The 19,446-nt window shown below is 45.7% G+C and overlaps 1 protein-coding gene across 2 annotated transcripts in view; it reads left to right on the top strand.

The window, feature by feature from the left end:
* The first annotated feature begins 269 nt into the window (after positions 1-269).
* OCRL (OCRL inositol polyphosphate-5-phosphatase) overlaps positions 270-19,446 on the top strand; it is a 194,325-nt gene continuing 175,148 nt past the window's right edge. For both annotated transcript variants that reach the window (XM_082263610.1, XM_082263609.1), the window contains exons 1-3: positions 270-353; positions 2,564-2,643; positions 6,115-6,153. In XM_082263610.1, coding sequence (XP_082119736.1) covers positions 271-353; positions 2,564-2,643; positions 6,115-6,153 — 202 coding nt within the window. In that variant the 5' untranslated portion in view covers position 270. The remainder of the gene's footprint in view (positions 354-2,563; positions 2,644-6,114; positions 6,154-19,446) is intronic.

Here is a 19,446-nt window from a genome sequence, read left to right as displayed (position 1 = left end):
TGTACATTGTATCCCTTTATTTGTACAGTCTGACCCCCCCCCCCCCCCTGTCTCCCGGCTCCAGAGTCTGCAGACGTGGCTGTGTGCACTCCTCCTATGTTATGCGCACTCTGGAGTCGGGAGACGGTATTGTACATGAGGATGACCTCCCCCACCTTGTACTGTTATATTGATGTCAGACAGAAGTCCCCAATCCCGGTTCAGTCCGGTGAGGACAGGTTCTCTTTTTTTTAGCCAATGGCTCAGAGTGTTTCCTTGACAACGCTGCATATGGTGGAGGGCAGTGAGGTGACCCCGGGGAGGAAGGTGCCGTGTATGCTGATCCTGAGCCAGCAGAGGGACGGACAATACACGTGAGTAACACCCCCCCCCCCCTACTTCTCTATTCACTGTCACATGGAGACCCTCCGTCAGGATATTTATTCCAGTCTGAGTCTCTGCTGGGGAGATCGGAGCCTCTCTGTGCTGGTAACCGTTATCAGAGAAACAGGAAGTGATGGAAATAAAAATGTTAGTTGTCACCAGAACAGGAAGTGAGGGGAATCCTTCTAGTAGGGACATCTGTGCTGGTGATACAAGAGGTTTCCTTGTCTGTCCCTGGAATATGAAGGGAAGTTCTGTATAGATCTTTATATCACTGGAGGGGTCACCAGCAGGAGGAAGGAGGTCCTGATTCCTCTATACCAGGGATCCTCATACTACGGCCCTCCAGCTGTTGTGGAACTACACGTCCCATGAGGCATTGCAAAACTCTGACATTCACACACATGACTAGGCATGATGGGAATTGTAGTTCCTGAATAACTGGAGGGACGTAGTATGAAGACCCCTGATCTATACAGACCTTTATATCACTGGAGGGGTCACCAGCAGGAGGAAGGAGGTCACTATCTGACATCTGCACATGGAAGCTCTGCTCATCATTTTACTCTGTAGATGAATGATGAGTGGATACAAAATTAACAATGTTACTTTGTGTCCTTTATTTTTCCAGCAGCAGTGTCTCGCCCCCTCCCCCTTTCTTTCTCCCCCCTCTCCCCCACTCTCTCTCTCCCCCACTCTCTCTCCCCCCCCTCCTCTCTCTCCCCCCTCCTCTCTCTCCCCCCTCCTCTCTCTCCCCCCTCCTCTCTCTCCCCCCTCCTCTCTCTCCCCCCTCCTCTCTCTCCCCCCTCCTCTCTCTCCCCCCTCCTCCTCTCTCCCCCCCTCCTCTCTCCCCCCCTCCTCTCTCCCCCCCCCCCCCCTCCTCTCTCCCCCCCCCTCCTCTCTCCCCCCCCTCCTCTCTCCCCCCCTCCTCCTCTCTCCCCCCCCCCCTCCTCTCTCTCCCCCCCTCCTCTCTCTCCCCCCCCCTCCTCTCTCTCCCCCCCTCCTCTCTCCCCCCCCCCCTCCTCTCTCTCCCCCCCCCCCTCCTCTCTCTCCCCCCCCCTCCTCTCTCTCCCCCCCTCCTCTCTCCCCCCCCCTCCTCTCTCTTCCCCTCCCCCCTCTCTCGCGCTCTCTCTTCCCCCCCTCTCTCTCTCCCCCTCTCTCTCTCTCTCTCTCTCTCCCCCCTCTCTCTTCCCCTCCCCCCTCTCTCGCGCTCTCTCTTCCCCCCCTCTCTCTCTCTCTCTCTCTCTCCCCTCTCTCTCTCTCCCCCCTCTCTCTCTCCCCCCTCTCTCTCTCCCCCCCCCCTCTCTCTCTCCCCCCCTCTCTCTCTCTCTCTCTTCCCCTCCCCCCTCTGTCGCGCTCTATCTCTCCCTCTCTCTCCAGATCCTGTATGTACACAGTGACTCTCAGCTGTATAACATGTTTCAGGTGATGGGGTGAGATGATGGTCATTCTTCAGTGAATGAAAAGTCCGGTGACACAGAAAGCTATAAATAGGCGAATCTCTCTCTTTAGCTGTACCCAGATCACAGGACCAGCCATACAGAATCACAAATGTTTCCACCAGTAGAGCAGATCAACTATGAGTGTTAGAGCTGCTTCTTTGGCTGTTTGCCTTTTCCTCCTGTTTATTCCTCAGGACTGTGCAGATGGTTCAGTAAGTTCCGACGCTGTAATGCCTGGCACTATATGGATGGTTCAGTAATGCCTGGCACTGTACCGACGGTCCTATAATTTCCAGTACCATACGGATGTTTTTGTAATGGCCAGCACTGTACGGACGGTTCTGTAATCTCCAGTTCTGAAATGCCTGGCGATGTACAGATGGTTCAGTAATGCCCGGCGATGTACGGAGGCTTCTGCAAACTCCAGTCCTGTAATACCCAGCACTGTACAGCTGGTTCTGTAAAGCCCAGTACCAGACAGTGGGTTCTGTAATTCTCGGCTCGCTTTGGCCGGTTCTGTAATCCTCAGTGCTGTACGGACGGTTCTGTAATCCTCAGTGCTGTATGGACGGTTCTGTAATCCTCAGTGCTGTACGGACGGTTCTGTAATCCTCAGTGCTGTAAGGACGGTTCTGTAATCCTCGGTGCTGTACGGACGGTTCTGTAATCCTCAGTGCTGTACGGACGGTTCTGTAATCCTCAGTGCTGTACGGACGGTTCTGTCATCACTAATGATATATTTTCTGCCTATTTTCCAGCCTTCACATTCGCACACCAGGGAAGGGCGCAGCCAATGAGGAAGTTCTTCCGATTACAAACTCCTTCAAATGTGTACAAGGTAAGAGATCTTCTATTCCTGGATGGATGGATGACAATGTTTAACCTCTTACCACATAATCACATACCTGTACGTCATTTCACAGAAGTGGTTGTAGCGGGATGATTTGCAGCTGCAGCCATCCCCCCCCCCCCCCCCCCCCGGTACCATTTTTATAGGCGACGGTCAGCTTTCTTGTAATAACAACCAATGAGGCTAAGCAGCCGCTCGGCTGTTATTACAAGCAGCGGGACCTCCCGCCACCTTCTGCCAATCCACCTGGGTCATCCATCCTACCGAGAGACCCGAGCCACCATCCGGCACATCCGCCTGCTGGCCAGATATATATATATATAAATAGATATTAGTGATCGACCAATACAATTTTTTAAATGCCGATACCAATATTTTGGTCATCGGATATCGATATCGGCCGATATTTTCGGGCATTTAAAAAAATAATTTTTATTTTTTTCTACAGGTACTCCTTGTGGAGGTATCTGAGGGTCTAAAAGACCCCAAACCCCTCCTCGGCACCGGAAAGCATTCAAAACGCCAAGTGTGGCTGTTTTAAAATGCTGTCAGTTTTTTTAATTTGTACCCGGGAGTGATGTCATGAAATCACTTCCGGGTTTTTTACATGGAGACCCGGATCTTCTCTTCAGCGACGGTGAAGGTAGGATGCCTGGGTCTCCCGATGGGATGGGAAAAAAATACGATAAGCGTATTTTGATTGGTTTGCGCAAAAGTTATTGCGTTTACTAACTAAGGGAAAGATTTCTGGTGTTTTTTTTTTTTTTTTTAACGCGTAATGGCGGCGATCTGCAATTTTTTTTTTTTTTTTTTTTTTTTGCGGTACTGCGACATTGCGGCGGACAGATCGGACCCTTGACTGACATTTTTGACACTTTTGGGGTTACCAGTGACATTACTACAGTAATCAGTGCTATATATATACACTGTCACTGTAAAAATTACACTGGCAGGGAAGGGGTTAATTTTATTGGAGAGGGAGGGGTTAATGTATGCCTGGTGCTTACTGACATGTGTGGGGGGAGGTGACTGAGTGACACAGGGACAGATCGCATGTTCAGCTATGCTGAACACTCCGATCTGTCACTCCCTGTCACTTAGGAGATCCGCCCACTCTGTTTACACAAGCGGGCGGATCTCCAAACTCGATTCCCCGACGATCGGGGAAGAGCGGTGGCGATCGCCGCTGCTCCTCCCCTGGCCCGACTCCCGCTGTGACTAAAAACAGCGGGAGCGAGCCTCCGGCGGTGCGCGAGCGCCGCCTACAGGGGGAGGAGTCCAGCGACGTAGGTCTACGTCGCTGGACGATAACGAGCCACATTGCTGCAGTGAGCAGTGGCCAAGTGGTTAACAGCGTCTACTTTACACACATTTTTTATCATTTTCATGCGTTCTCACATTTAAAGGGGCAGCAGTTAAAGAATATTCCACTAACGGATGAGGCGCCTTCAGGAGTTATACACCAGGAAAATTCCCCTAAGGTTTTGGGACTTTAAAGGCACTTGTTGAAATTATAAAAAGCTTATTTTATATAAAAAAAATAAATTTTATTGTCATATAATGATAAAACTGTTTTGTTTTATCATTATATAACAATTTAAAATTGTTTTATCATTATAAGACAATAAAATGTTTTTTTTTTTGTTTTTTTTTTTTAAATAAGCTTTTTATAATTTCAACAAGTGCCTTTTAAAGTCCCAAAACCTAGGGGGAATTTTCCTGGTGTATTTCGACTATCGGGATGTGGCACAAATATTAGAGATTATTCGCTGAGAATATCTTTTTTCACAGGTTATAGAACAATTTGACATGTCAAATCGGAGTCAATCGCAGGCAACAACACCATCTGAATCAGTGCGACGCCAACTTTACGGCACCGATTCCCAAAAGTAGTTCTGCACTACTTTTGGCAACTTTGGGGGCGATTTCAATAGACATCTCTACATGAACCCGCACAGGTGTCTGTCAATTCGCCCCCCGAACTCGCACTCAAGTGCAGGAACTCGCAAGATTTCAAACCTCCCCTCTGTGTAAACGAGGGCTCAATGTACATAGATCACACAAAGGGGAGGGTTTCTATCTGCACGGAAGCGGAGTCATTCCTTAACCTTTGAACTAGGGATAGATCGATTATCGGCAAGGCCGATATATCAAGGGCCGATATGCACTTTCCCCGATATATCAGAATGGGCCCCAATATTGCCGATAGTTTTGTGACGTCATTCTGCCTTCTTAGGCTGCCTCCCTCGCCTTGGACAGCCTCGTCTGGAGTCGGGATTAGTCTCCCGGAGTGTATCACAGCCATACACCCACCCACAGCAGCCCAGTGCCAGCCACATCCACAGGCCCAGTGCCAGCCACATCCACAGGCCCTGTGCCAGCCAGCTACTACAGGGTGCCAGCCAGCCACCACAGGGTGCCAGCCAGCCACCCACCCACAGACAAAGGTGCCAGACAGCCAGCCACCCACAGGCCCTGTACCAGCCAGCCACAGGCACTGTACCAGCGAGCCAGCCACAGCCCCTGTGCCAGCCACCCACCACAGGGTGCCAGCCAGCCAGCCACCCACCCACAGACAGGGTGCCAGACAGCCAACCACCCACAGGCCCTGTACCAGCCAGCCACAGGCACTGTACCAGCAAGCCAGCCACAGCCCCTGTGCCAGCCAACCCACCCACCCACCCACCACAGGGTGCCAGCCACCCACCACAGGGTGCCAGACAGCCACCCACCCACCACAGGGTGCCAGCCACCCACCACAGGGTGCCAGACAGCCAGCCACCCACCACAGGGTGCCAGACAGCCAGCCACCCACCACAGGGTGCCAGACAGCCAGCCACCCACCACAGGGTGCCAGACAGCCAGCCACCCACCACAGGGTGCCAGACAGCCAGCCACCCACCACAGGGTGCCAGACAGCCACCCACCCACCACAGGGTGCCAACCACCCACCCACAGACAAAATGCCAGACAGCCAGCCATTCACAGGCCCTGTACCAGCCAGCCAGCCACAGCCCCTGTGCCAGCCACCCACCCACCACAGGGTGCCAGACAGCCATTAAGCATTAAACAAAAATGAACATGTTCAGTACCAGATTTGTGTCAAAAATTGTCTTATTTTTCCAAACTTTAAATGGCCAAAATATCGGTATCGTCCCTGAAAAATCCATATCAGTCGATCCCTACTTTGAACATACATTGTTCCTGTGAATATCAGCCATGTGAGGAGGATCCGGTATTTTTCCTGCTCTGCAGTTTTTATTTCTCAGCCTGTTCATGTGGAAGAGCCATAAATTAATATCTTGCATGTAAATGGTTGTGATGAATTGTGAAAACAATGTTGTTGGTTAATCTGTATCTCTGTGCTCATCATCCGCTAGAGATTTGCATCATCCTCATCGTCCTTCCCTTTTCTGTGTTTTATCTTTTGTCTCATCTCTTCTCTCTTCTCTCTTCCAGAAGCGGAGGAGCCCCTTCTCATAGACATCTCTGCTAACAGTACGTATTCATCCTACTATCCTTATATCTGCTGGTTTGCTTCCACAGGGGTGACTTAAAGGGGTTTTACACCCTTCCATATACCCAGTGACTGGCCTCAGGTGATACACAGAGATAAAAGAAATCATCACACATTAGTTATACCGGTTTATCTGCAGCTATCTCTTCTCTACAAAGGTGCACAATTTATAAAGCTTGTCTGAGAGTTCAGAAAAAAAAGGAGCCGAGAGCTGAAGTTACACTTAGTGAAGAGAGCTCTGAGAGGTGATTGGAGGAAAGGGACAACCCCCCCCCCCCTTTCACACAGTACACGGCTGTCAATCACAGGCTGTGTGCTGGGGCTCCATCCCCTGGTCAACTTTTTTTTCTTGGTGTCAGAAAAGACTTGTCCTAAGTGATTTGAGGAAAGAGGCAGCAGACAGAAATGACACTTAGTGCTCTGGACTGAGACAGGTACACACTATAGAGTAGGGATGCACCGATCCGATATTCGGATTGGATATCGGCCCCGATACGGGCAAAATAGCTGGATCGGGGGATCAGTAAAATTAACAGATCCACGGGCCGATCCGGTTTTGCTCTTTATAGCAGAGAACAGCTGTCAAAGAAAAAAAAAAGAGCCTCCTGCAAATGCCTTTCAACTGTCCCAGTTAAAGCGGAGTTCCAGCCATTTCACTCACCTGTCCAACGGTCCAGCGATGCGGCCGCCCGAAGCCTCGATCCTCTCCCTCGGCGCCGGCATCACTGCTGTGGGCACCCGGCTGTGACAGTTTGCGGCTTCACAGCCGGGTACCCACTGCGCATGCGCGAGTCGCGCTGCGCGTCTTGATTGGCCGGCAATCTTCTGGGACCTGTCCCAGAAGATTGCAGGGAGGGAGGGGGAGAGGAGAACTTCCGTTCAGGGCGCCGCGGCGCTCCGAGCGGAAGTGGGAGCGGGTACCTGTCAAAACTAGGTACCCGCTCCCCCCCCAAAAAAATGACATGCCAAATGTGGCATGTCAGGGGGTTAGAATAACTAAAGCGGAAGTTCCACTTTTGGGTGGAACTCCGCTTTAAGTAAACACAATGATTACAATGTATCTTTTTGTTCCGTCTGCCGGAGGAGGGAAGTTTAACCTCTTAAAGACTAAACCCATGACATTTTAGATTTTGAATGCACAATGTTATAAGGTATCTGCCGATACCGATCCGGAAGTATTATTTTGTTATAAGCTCACAAAACTGTACTTCCGGATCGGACTCGGGATCGACGATTTCACAAAGCGAAAGACGGGATCGGGACTAAAAAAGTCGGATCGGTGCATCCCTACAATAGAAAGATATGCTTTGTTCATATTTCATGTTTGAGGTTTAAAAGCACTTTAACCTCCAGTTTTACTATCTTTATCACCAGACCATATTTTGCTATCTAGCACTGCACTACTTTACCTGGTAATCGTGTCATCGTGCAACACTGTACCCAAATGAAATTTCATATAACTTATTTTTTTTTTTCACACAGAGCTTTCTTTTGGGGGTATTTAACCCACTTAACCTCCAGAACATTTACCCCCCTTCATGAGCTTATAAATTTGCTGCACTAGTTGCACTTTGAATTTATAAATTTGCTTTGCACTTTATTCATTTTTTGCTAGATTTGATTTGTAGTTTTGCACATTTTCAGTTTATTACCCAAAATGTACCCAAATTAAATGTTTGATTTTTTTTTTTTTGTACAGAGCTTTCTTTTGGTGGTATTTAACCACTTGACCTCCAGAACATTTACTCCCTTCATGACAGGCCACTTTTTGCGAATTGGCACTGCTTTACTTTAACTGACACTTGCGCAATTGTGCAACACGATACCCAAATACAATGTATGTCCTCACACACACAAATAGAGGCTTCTTTTTGTGGTAGTCAATCAAAAAAAAAAAAAAATATATATGTGTGTGTGTGTCTATATATATATATATATATATATATATATATATATATATATATATATATATATATGAATATATGTGTGTATATATATATATATATATATATATATATATATATATATATATATATATATATATATAATTTTTTTTTTTTTTTTTTTCCCCAGTAACACTGATGTATTATATGTCTCCTGAAAAAAAAAAGCTGTAATATTAGTCTCTATTTTTGTTTGAGTGAAGACTATCCAGGTGATGCTAATTTCCAGTTGATTAGAGAAGTTGCTATATAATGAATGTGATTAGAATCTGATTATAATGCTTGCCATCCTGATGAAGGATCTTAATGGATCCGAGACGTTGACATTTTTGTTATTTTGATGTCTGCTTTGTGAGTATTTTACTCTCTTAATAAATATACAAGGTCCTGCAGATTGGATCCATTTTGTTTTTCTATATACTGGAGTCCGGGTGATCTCCACTGCCTGCTCTGCGCCTGAAGAATCCAGTTACATACTGGGTGTGTGCAGTCCTGACCTTTTTGTGCATTTATTTGTATATATATATATACAGTGGGTACGGAAAGTATTCAGGCCCCCCTAAATTTTTGTTATATTGCAGCCATTTGCTAAAATCATTTAAGTTCATTCTTCTTCCTCATGAATGTACACATAGCACCCCATACTGACAGAAAAACACAGAATTGTTGACATTGTTGCAGATTTATTAAAAAAGAAAAACTGAAATCTCACATGGTCCTAAGTATTCAGACCCTTTGCTGTGACACTCATATATTTAACTCAGGTGCTTTCCATTTCTTCTGATCATCCTTGAGATGGTTCTACACCTTCATTTGAGTCCAGCTGTGTTTGATTATACTGATTGGACTTGATTAGGAAAGCCACACACCTGTCTATATAAGACCTTCCAGATGCATGTCAGAGCAAATGAGAATCATGAGGTCAAAGGAACTGCCTGAAGAGCTCAGAGACAGAATTGTGGCAAGGCACAAAAAGATTTCTGCTGCACTTAAGGTTCCTAAGAGCACAGTGGCCTCCATAATCCTCAAATGGAAGACGTTTGGGACGACCAGAACCCTTCCTAGAGCTGGCCTTCCGGCCAAACTGAGCTATCGGGGGAGAAGAGCCTTGGTGAGAGAGGTAAAGAAGAACCCAAAGATCACTGTGGCTGAGCTCCAGAGATGCAGTCAGGAGATGGGAGAAAGTTGTAGAAAGTCAACCATCACTGCAGCCCTCCACCAGTCGGGGCTTTATGGCAGAGTGGCCCGACGGAAGCCTCTCCTCAGTGTAAGACACATGAAAGCCCGCATAGAGTTTGCTAAAAAACACCTGAAGGACTCCAAGATGGTGAGAAATAAGATTCTCTGGTCTGATGAGACCAAAATAGAACTTTTTGGCCTTAATTCTAAGCGTTATGTGTAGAGAAAACCAGGCACTGCTCATCACCTGTCCAATACAGTCCCAACAGTGAAGCATGGTGGTGGCAGCATCATGCTGTGGGGGTGTTTTTCAGCTGCAGGGACAGGACGACTGGTTGCAATCGAGGGAAAGATGAATGCGGCCAAGTACAGGGATATCCTGGACAAAAACCTTCTCCAGAGTGCTTTGGACCTCAGACTGGGCCGAAGGTTTACCTTCCAACAAGACAATGACCCTAAGCACACAGCTAAAATAACGAAGGAGTGGCTTCACTACAACTCCGTGACTGTTCTTGAATGGCCCAGCCAGAGCCCTGACTTAAACCCAATTGAGCATCTCGGGAGAGACCTAAAAATGGCTGTCCACCAACGTTTACCATCCAACCTGACAGAACTGGATAGGATCTGCAAGGAGGAATGGCAGAGGATCCCCAAATCCAGGTGTGAAAGACTTGTTGCATCTTTCCCAAAAAGACTCCTGGCTGTATTAGATCAAAAGGGGGCTTCTACTAAATACTGAGCAAAGGGTCTGAATACTTAGGACCATGTGATATTTCAGTTTTTCTTTTTTAATAAATCTGCAACAATGTCAACAATTCTGTGTTTTTCTGTCAGTATGGGGTGCTGTGTGTACATTCATGAGGAAGAAGAATGAACCTAAATGATTTTAGCAAATGGCTGCAATATAACAAAGAGTGGAAAATTTAAGGGGGTCTGAATACTTTCCGTACCCACTGTGTATATATATATATATATATATATATATATATATATCATTTTTTTTTTTTATTACTTTGCTACTTTCTGATGTCCTCTCTCTGCTCGCCTGCTGCACCTCTTACAGTGCACCCTTCACGGCCCAGCTGAGAAAAGGCCACGTATTGGCAGCAGTTCACGGCCTGGGGGGGGGGGGTTGCCCCCCAAGAACATAGAGAAAGACGAGAGAATAGTGAAGAATATGAGGGAGAGAGAGAGAAAGGAACAGCCAGAGACAGAAGGGACAAGAGGTGGGGGGGGGGGGTAGGGGGGAGTGGAGTAGGCCACGGGTGACATAAATTCCATATAAGAAAAACCTCAAACAATTATGCTTGCATCAGAATGCGGTAAAACAGTAGAGGCATCCTCAGTGAGGAAAGAAACATAGGACAAAGTGGATTTGAAGGAGGACCAAGGATACCAGGTAGAACGAAAACGGTCCAATTTATCTCGAGCTATGAAGGTAAGTTCTTCCAGTTGGTATGTCATGTCTACCTTTAGTAGCCATTGTCGAACTGTGGGAATGGTAGGTGTGCCCCAACAGGTGGGTATCGGGGCTTTAGCAGCATTGAGCATATAAGGAATCATTGAACGTTTATGCTTAGATAGTGGTGCAGTAGTTCCATGCAGAAGGACAACGCATGGGTCGAGTGGAATAGCGTCTTCCGTAATAACTTGAACGAGTCGGATAATTTCCAGCCAGAACGGCTGTATCCTTGAGCAGTACCACCAGATGTGTGCATGTGAAGCGGTATCTCCGCATCCCCTCCAACATAACCGGGAGCTGGCCGGAGAAATATTGTGTAGTTTCCGCGGGGTGTAGTACCATCTGGACAAGAGCTTGTAATTAGATTCCGCCACCCTGGTGGAAAGAGAAGAAATGTGGGCCAGGGCAGGAACTTTGTCCTTCCGAGCATCCGAGAAAAATGCCAGTGACATAGAGGTACGGCGCTGTGCCTGTAGGAGATGCCCATCCACAGTACAATGCAAGTGGACGATCCTAAAGTTGTTAAACCTAAAACCAAAAATTTTATATATGGCATCTTACCAATCATTAGATGTGGCGGCTGCATTCGTTTTCTTTTCTTTGCCTCCCCCCTCTGTTTTCACCTGGTGATCTGGACAGTAACACACCTCCTGTATTAGAGCGCCCCCACTCTGGAGCACAGGGGGATACATTTGGACAGCAGCATTGTCAGTCTGGGGTGGAGGGAAGTGTTGGATAAACTAGCAGATTTAGATACACCTAACATAGTGCACCCTGGGTTTGCCCTGTCTGGCCGAGTGCCCTGTGTTCTTCGTCTGCTCTGTGCGCCCTGTACAAACCGTACTTCCAAGCACACCAGTCTGTGCCTCCATGATTCCCGTGTCTTCGCTCAGTTTTGGCCGGCCCTAAATGGTTCAATTCTCTGCCGGTTCAGCGGTAACCAGCTGAGATTCGATTCATCTGTGGGCATCCTGATTGTACCCAAGTCGATCCACCAATCGACTGGGAGGAAACTGGCATGTCGGATTTTAAGTGCAGGTTCACACTGCCGCGACCACTAAAGTCGCCTCATAAGGGGCGACTTCTAGCGCGACTTGGCGCGACTTACGCGAGACGACTTTGTAGGACTTTGTATTTGGCCAATCAGAATATGATGTGTTGTGACCTAATTTCCCTTTCCTTTTTTTTTTTGCTGGCATTTATCGGGCATTTTTGGAGGCAGGCATGACTTTTTTTGGATTTAGTGTCTGGGGGGGTCCAAAAAGTGTACCTGTGAAGTTTCAGTTCTGTAGCATGTCCAGAACCCCCAAAAAAAATAGCATTTTTCTTATAATTTTTATTAGAACATTAATACGGCTTCTCTCCACCTGGCTTTTTTTCTTGCAGACATTTATCGGGCATTTTTTGAGGCAGGCATGACTTTTTTTGGATTTAGTGTCTGGGGGGTCTAAAAGGTTTACCTGTGAAGTTTCAGCTCTGTAGCATGTCCAGAACCCAAAAAAAATTAGCATTTTTCTTATAATTTTTATTAGAACATTAATACGGCTTCTCTCCACCTGGCTTTTTTTCTTGCAGGCATTTATTGGGCATTTTTTGAGGCAGGCATGACTTTTTTTGGATTTAGTGTCTGGGGGGTCTAAAAGGTGTACCTGTGAAGTTTCAGCTCTGTAGCATGTCCAGAACCCCCAAAAAATTTTCATTTTTCTTATAATTATTAATACAGCAGCGTGGCGGCTTTTTTACACCTTGCCTTTTTTATTGCAGGCATTTATCGGGCATTTTTGGAGGCAGGCATGACTTTTTTTTTTGGATTTAGTGTCTTGGGGGTCCAAAAAGTGTACCTGTGAAGTTTCAGCTCTGTAGCATGTCCAGAACCCCAAAAAAATTAGCATTTTTCTTATAATTTTTATTAGAACATGAGTACGGCTTCTCTGCACCCGGCGTTTTTTCTTGCAGGCATTTATCGGGCATTTTTTGAGGCAGGCATGACATTTTTTGGATTTAGTGTCTGGGGGGTCCAAAAAGTGTACCTGTGAAGTTTCAGCTCTGTAGCATGTCCAGAACCAGACATTGCTTTGGTCAAGTCGCCTCATAAGTCGCCGTAGTGTGAATGGGCACTTAGCATACGATGATTGCCAGCTTTTGTTGTTCTTCCGGCACCCCTCCCCCGGGAGAACACATTCCGCCTGCGGGTAAAGGCCAGTGTTGATGGGGGACTCAAGCAATTTTCTTTCCTGCAACCCATGGTTGCCGAAAAAAAGAAAATTACATAATCTATTGCCGGCTTAACACACACCCCGCAGTTGCTTGGCCTGCTATGCTCCTCTATCAGTGCTCTCTGCTTCCTCTGCACCTTCAGGGACACTCCAGCAGTCACCCGGACAACCCTTCTCTTGGAGGATACACCCCCCTATCTATGACACAGGAGCAGGGAGGTGCAGGAACACCCAATCCTTCAGTCTGACAAGAGCCAGCCCACTGCTTCTATCAGGGCTCTTGGGAGGAGTACTAGGCCAGGGTGCTGTTTTCCGGGAAAGCTATGTACTGCCCCCTGCTGGCCCTTCCCTGATTTGCCTTCATTAAATAGATAAGTACAGAGACTCGGTGATGACATTGATGGGTTTAAAATAAGGCATGAAATGAAAATGGAAGGTTTCTTTTTTTTTTTTTTTTTTGTCATTCGTATGTTAATGGGGGACGGCAAAATATAAATTTTAAGTTTTCAGCTTTGAATTCCCTTTAAAACACAGGCAGAGTACAGTCCTATAGTGAGCAATCCTTCTGATAGGATGAGACATCTATTCCTGCCTGCTGGGGCTTGGTGGGGATTTTCAGGCAGTTCATGAAAAATACTTTCTGAAACCACTTCTCCATAACCTCTTATGAAGCCGGTACTGGAGTCTGCTGGAATAAAGGGCCGGGGTCACCCTAAACTGATATTATACCTCCTGGCTTCCTGATATGTGGAGTGACCTGCAGAAAAAGAAGTCCTTTGTTATAAATAGGTCCCAATGGTGAGTGGTAAAGGAGGGGGGGGGGGCAGGAGATAAAATAATACATAGAGAGTGTATTGAGGCAGATATGGACTTTCATGGTACCGTGTAGAAGCATCATACAAATATTATATAAAAAGATTTTAAGTCAATATATATATATATATATATATATATATATATATATATATATATATATATATATATATAATAATAATAAAATATTTATTAAAAAAAGACACATCAATCTAAAAAGCATCAGCAAGAACTTTTTTTGTGTCTTATTTGCTCAATGAAAATTATTCACATATTGGATAACCTTAAAGTGTAACTTCACTTTCGTGGGGGAAAAAAAAGTCGGCAAATAAAGAAAAAACAATATAGCGTACACATATTGTAATTGAATGTTATTAAAAATGACCTTTCCTTTTCAATCTGCAGCTGTTGTAATTTTCTGAAAATGCAATGCAATATGGCCGCCTGGAGCTGTTCTGTACACAGAATGTATACTGACCACACCCCCAGAAACATAATTTCCTGCTTGTGTGATTGGCTCACCGATTTTCCCAGAAGTCTGCACTAGGATACAAGTCAGATTTCTGGCATCCCCTGCAACAAAAATTTCATTTTTGGTGAGATATTTCCAATAGGAACACGTCTAAAGGGATGCAGGCTCAGCACTTTTTCTCATTAGAGCCCTGCAGCTGCCACAGCTGATAGATAATTATGAAACCACTCCCATTAGACCCACTCCGCACAGAGGCACAAACAATGATTTCTTCAGAATAACAAAAGGAAGGAATCTGCAACAAAAGTTTGGTAAAATCCCTGCAATGTACAGAGATCACCCAAAGGGGAATGTTTTTTTTTTCTCAACAAAAGTGGAGTTGCGCTTTAACCACTTACCGACCCGACCGCCCGCCGTCGATTTATGACGGTCCTTTGATGCTAAATACCGGGGTTATGGCAGCAGATAGCTGCCATAACCCCGGTATTTCTGAAAACGGCGGGTGATCGGCTTTCAGGTAAGGGTGGCCCCAGCGGCGGAATCGCCACGGGATCACCCTTATGGTGCGGCGGAAGAGGTGCCCCCCCCCCCCCCCCCCTCCCGCCGTGTCCTGGTCCTTTTCCCCGCTTGCCGGACCCGCCGGCAGCGGGGAACACAATCCGGTCCCAGATCCTCTTAGACAGGAAGTCGAGTGTGGGCAAGATTGCCCTCACTTGACTCTATGGTCTTGGAGGACTAGTCGTTTTCCTAGCAACCGGCTTAACCACTTGCCCACTGCTCACTGTGCTGCTTTACGGCACAGTGGCTCGTTATCGTCTGGCGATGTAGACCTACGTCATCAGACATTCCCCTCTCTCGGCGGTGCGCGCTCCGCCGGAGGCTCGCTCCCGCTGTTTTCAGTCACAGCGGGAGTCGGGCCAGGGGAGGAGCGGCGGTGATCGAGTGAGGAGATCCGCCCGCTTGTATAAACAAAGCGGGCGGATCTTCTAAGTGACAGGCAGGGTCAGATTGCAGGATTCAGCATAGCTGAACCTGCGATCTGTGTCACATAGTCCCCTCCCCCCACACACGTCAGTAAGCACCAGGCATACATTAACCCCTTGATCACCAATAAAAGTTAACCCCTTCCCTGCCAGTGTCATTTTTACAGTAACAGTGCATATTTTTAGCACTGATTACTGTAGTAATGTCACTGGTACCCCCAAAAGTGTCAAAAATGTCAGTCAGGGGTCCGATCTGTCCACTGCAATGTTGCAGTCCCGCAAAAAAAAATTGCAGATCGCCGCCATTACTCGTTAAAAAAAAAAAAAAAAAACAATAAAAATGACAAAAATTTCCCGTAGTTAGTAGCTGCGATAACTTTTGCGCAAACCAATCAAAATACGCTTATTGTGTTTTTTTTTTTTTTATCAAAAATATGTAGCAGAAAACAAATTGGCCAAAAATGTTAAAAAATATTTTGATTTTTACATTTTTTTGGGGGGGAATTTCATATAAAAATATGTGAAAAATATTGTTATTTTTTTCAGAATTTTCGCTCTTTTTTTGTTTATTGCGCAAAAAGTAAAAATCGCACAGGCGATCAAATACCACCAAAAGAAATCTCTGTTTGTGGGGAAAAAAGGACGTTAATTTAAATTTGGGTACAGCGTCGCACGACCGCGCAATTGTCCGTTAAAGTAACGCAGTGCCGAATCGCAAAATATGGCCTGGTCAGGAATGGGGTAAAATCTTCCGGTCATAAAGTGGTTAAAAATACGCTCATTGAGAATTTTTTTGTCAAAGACATGTAGCTAAATACATTTTGGCCTAAATATATGACACAAATTGAATATATTGGATATTTTTTAACTGTCAAAGTAGAAAAATATTGTTATTTTTTCAAAATTGTCGCATTTGTTTATTAATATCGCAAAAAATAAAAATCGCAGAGATGATCAAATACCACCAAAAGAAAGCTCTGTTTGTGGGAAATAAAGGACGTAAATTTCGTTTGGGTACGGCGTTGCATGACCGCGCAATTGTCAGTTAAATTCGCACAGCGCCGAATCGCAAAAAGTGGCCTGGACGTAAGACAGCAAAATCCTCCGGTGGTAAAGTGGTTAAAGAGACGATTTTTTTTTTTTTTTTTTACCATTTTTTATTTTTTTTTTAGTGTAGATGTGAGATCTAAGGACTTTTTGACCCCGGATCTCACAATAAAGAGGTCATGTCATGCCTATTTCTATTACAGGGAATAAAAATGATCCAATTTTTTTATTTTTTTTTTAAAACTGTGTAAAAATCAAAAATAATAAATAAAATAAATAGAAAAAAAAAAAATTAAAGCGCCCTGTCCCCGTTAGCTCACACACAGAAGCAAATGCATACGGAAGCCCCGCCCACATATGTAAAAGTTTTTTAACCACTTAAGCCCCGGAAGATTTTACCCCCTTCCTGACCAGGGGGTATTTTGCGATTCGGCACTGCGTGACTTTAACGGACAATTGCGCGGTCGTGCGACGCTGTACCTAAACGAATTTGGCGTCCTTTTTTTCCCACAAACAGAGCTTTCTTTTGGTGGTATTTGATCACCTGTGCGATTTTTTTTGATCACGCGCTATAAACAAAAAAAGAGCGTCAATTTTGCAAAAATAACAATATTTTTCACTTTTTTTTATATGAAATTCCCCCCCCAAAAAAATGTAAAAATCAAAATTTTTTAACATTTTCGGCCAATTTGTTTTATGCTACCTATGTTTGGTAAAAAAAATCGCAAAAAGCGTATTTTGATTGGTTTGCGCAAAAGTTATCGCGTTTACTAACAAAGGGAAAGATTTTTGTCATTTTTGTTGTTTTTTTTTTTTTTTAACGCGTAATGGTGGCGATCTGCGATTTTTTTTTTTTTGCGGTACTGCGACATTGGGGCGGACAGATCGGACCCTTGACTGACATTTGTGACACTTTTGGGGGTCCCAGTGACATTTCTACAGTAATCAGTGCTATACATATGCACTGTTACTGTAAAAATACACTGGTAGTGAAGGGGTTAACTTTATTTGGGAGGGAGGGGCTGTGTGTGTCCCTAGGGGCGTGGTTTCTACTGTGATTGGCTGTGGCTTGAGCTGTAAGGACACTGATCAACGGATCTACATACTAGATCCGTGTGATCAGTGTCTTTACAGCGAGGAGAATGACAGGTGGCTTGTTTACACAAGCTGCCTGACATTCTCCCTCTCCCCCGCCGATCGCCGAGTGACCGGCGGACATCGGGTCCGCTGGTCACATGCGCGGGGGGGGGGGGGGTCCGTGACCGAGCGGGAGCGCGCCTCCGGGGGCGCGCACTCGCTCCCTACACCCTCACAAGCAAGCGACGTAGACCTACGTCAGTTTGCCTGTGAGGGGCTGACCGCCGCCGTAGATAGTCTTGCGGCGGTCGGCAAGTGGTTAAACCACACATGTGAGGTATCGCCGCGATCGTTGCAGTGATAGCAATAATTTGAGCCCTAGAACTCCTCTGTAACTCTGAGCTGGTAACCTGTAGAATTTTTTAAAATGTCGCCTAGAGGGATTTTTAAGCACCAAAGTTTGTCGCCATTCCGCGAGCGTGCGCAATTTTGAAGCATGACATGTTGGGTATCTGTTTACTCGGCGTAACATTATCTTATATCATTTGTTTTTTTTTTAGCAGAGAGTAACAGAGGAGGTCTAGGGCTAGAATTATTGCTCTCGCTCTAATGATTGCAGCAATACCTCCCATGTGTGGTTTGAACACCCGTTGACATATGTTTTAGTTTCCTTTATTATTTTTTATTTTTACACTGTCCCTTTAAAAAAAAAAATTTTTGATCACTTTTATCCCTAATGCAAGGAATGTAAACATCCCTTGTAATAGGAATAAGCTTCCTCAAAAAGACCTCAGATCTCTCATTTTTATTTTAAAGCAAAAAAAAAAAGGGCATTTTACTTTTGCCATTAACCACCAGGAAGGATTTACCCCCCTTAACCACTTCCATACCAGCCCTATTTCGGACACTTTGTGTTTACAAGTTAAAACCAGTATTTTTTCCTAGAAAACTACTTAGAACCCCCAAACATTATATATATTTTTTTAGCAAAGACTCTTGAGAATAAAATGGCGGTCATTGCAATATTTTTTGTCACGCGGTATTTGCGCAGCGGTCTTCAATTCCATTTTTTTGGAAAAATCACATTTCACTGCATTTAAAAAATACTAAACAGTAAAGTTAGCCCATTTTTTTTTGTATATTGTGAAAGATGATGTCACTCCGAGTAAATAGATACCCAACATGTTACGGTTTAAAATTGCGCCCCCCTGTGGGATGGCGACAAACTATGGTCAATAGAGATCTCAATAGGCGACACTTTAAATTTATTTATCGGTTACCAGTTTAGAGTTAGAGTGTAGCTCTTTTTTTTAAATTATTGCTCACGCTCTGGCGATCGCGGCGATACCTCACATGTGTGGTTTGAACAGCGATTTCATTCGCGGCTCGACTTCCGTATACGTTTTTTTTTGTGCGCGAGCTAACGGTGATCGGGGCGGCTAAATAATTTTTTTTTTTTCCCATTTATTTTATTTATTTTTTAACTTTATTACAGTTTTTAAAAAAAAAAAAAAAATCTGATCACTTTTATTGCTGTCACAAGCAATGTAAACATCCCTTGTGACACCAATATGTAGTGACAGGTACTCTTTATGGAGGGATCGAGGGTCTAAAAGACCCCAAACCCCTCCACTACACTTCCCTGTATGCAAAACGCCGAAAACGGCGTTTTTGCATACAGCCGTTTTTCAAATTTGGCGCCGTTTTGCAGCACACTAACCCGGAAGTGAAGTCATGGACGCCGCCTCCGGGTTACGTCATCGGAGACCCGATCGATGCCGTTTCCGGCATTCATCGGGACTCCATCCAGCCGGCGGACGCGCCGGCTGGGTGCTCGGGGCTCCCGGTGGGACGGGAGCCCCGGTAAAAGCTGCGGAAGGCGGCGGGAGGGGGGGGGGACGTCCCCTCCCGCCCCCCCCCCCCCCCCCGGGTAACGATCGAGCGGCTCCCGAGCCGCATCGATCGGTACCGACGGAAAGCCGACCGTCGGCTTCAAACAACGGTACCGGGATGATGCCTCTAGCTAGAGGCATCATCCCGGTATACCCCCGCAAAGTTTACGACGTCATATGACGTCGTCCT

The sequence above is a fragment of the Pelophylax lessonae genome (genome assembly GCF_965119305.1).
Source record: "Pelophylax lessonae genome assembly, chromosome: 7".
In the NCBI taxonomy this organism is placed as follows: domain Eukaryota; kingdom Metazoa; phylum Chordata; class Amphibia; order Anura; family Ranidae; genus Pelophylax; species Pelophylax lessonae.
Note: the sequence above shows the minus strand (reverse complement) of the source record. Positions and strands in the feature narration are given on the sequence as shown.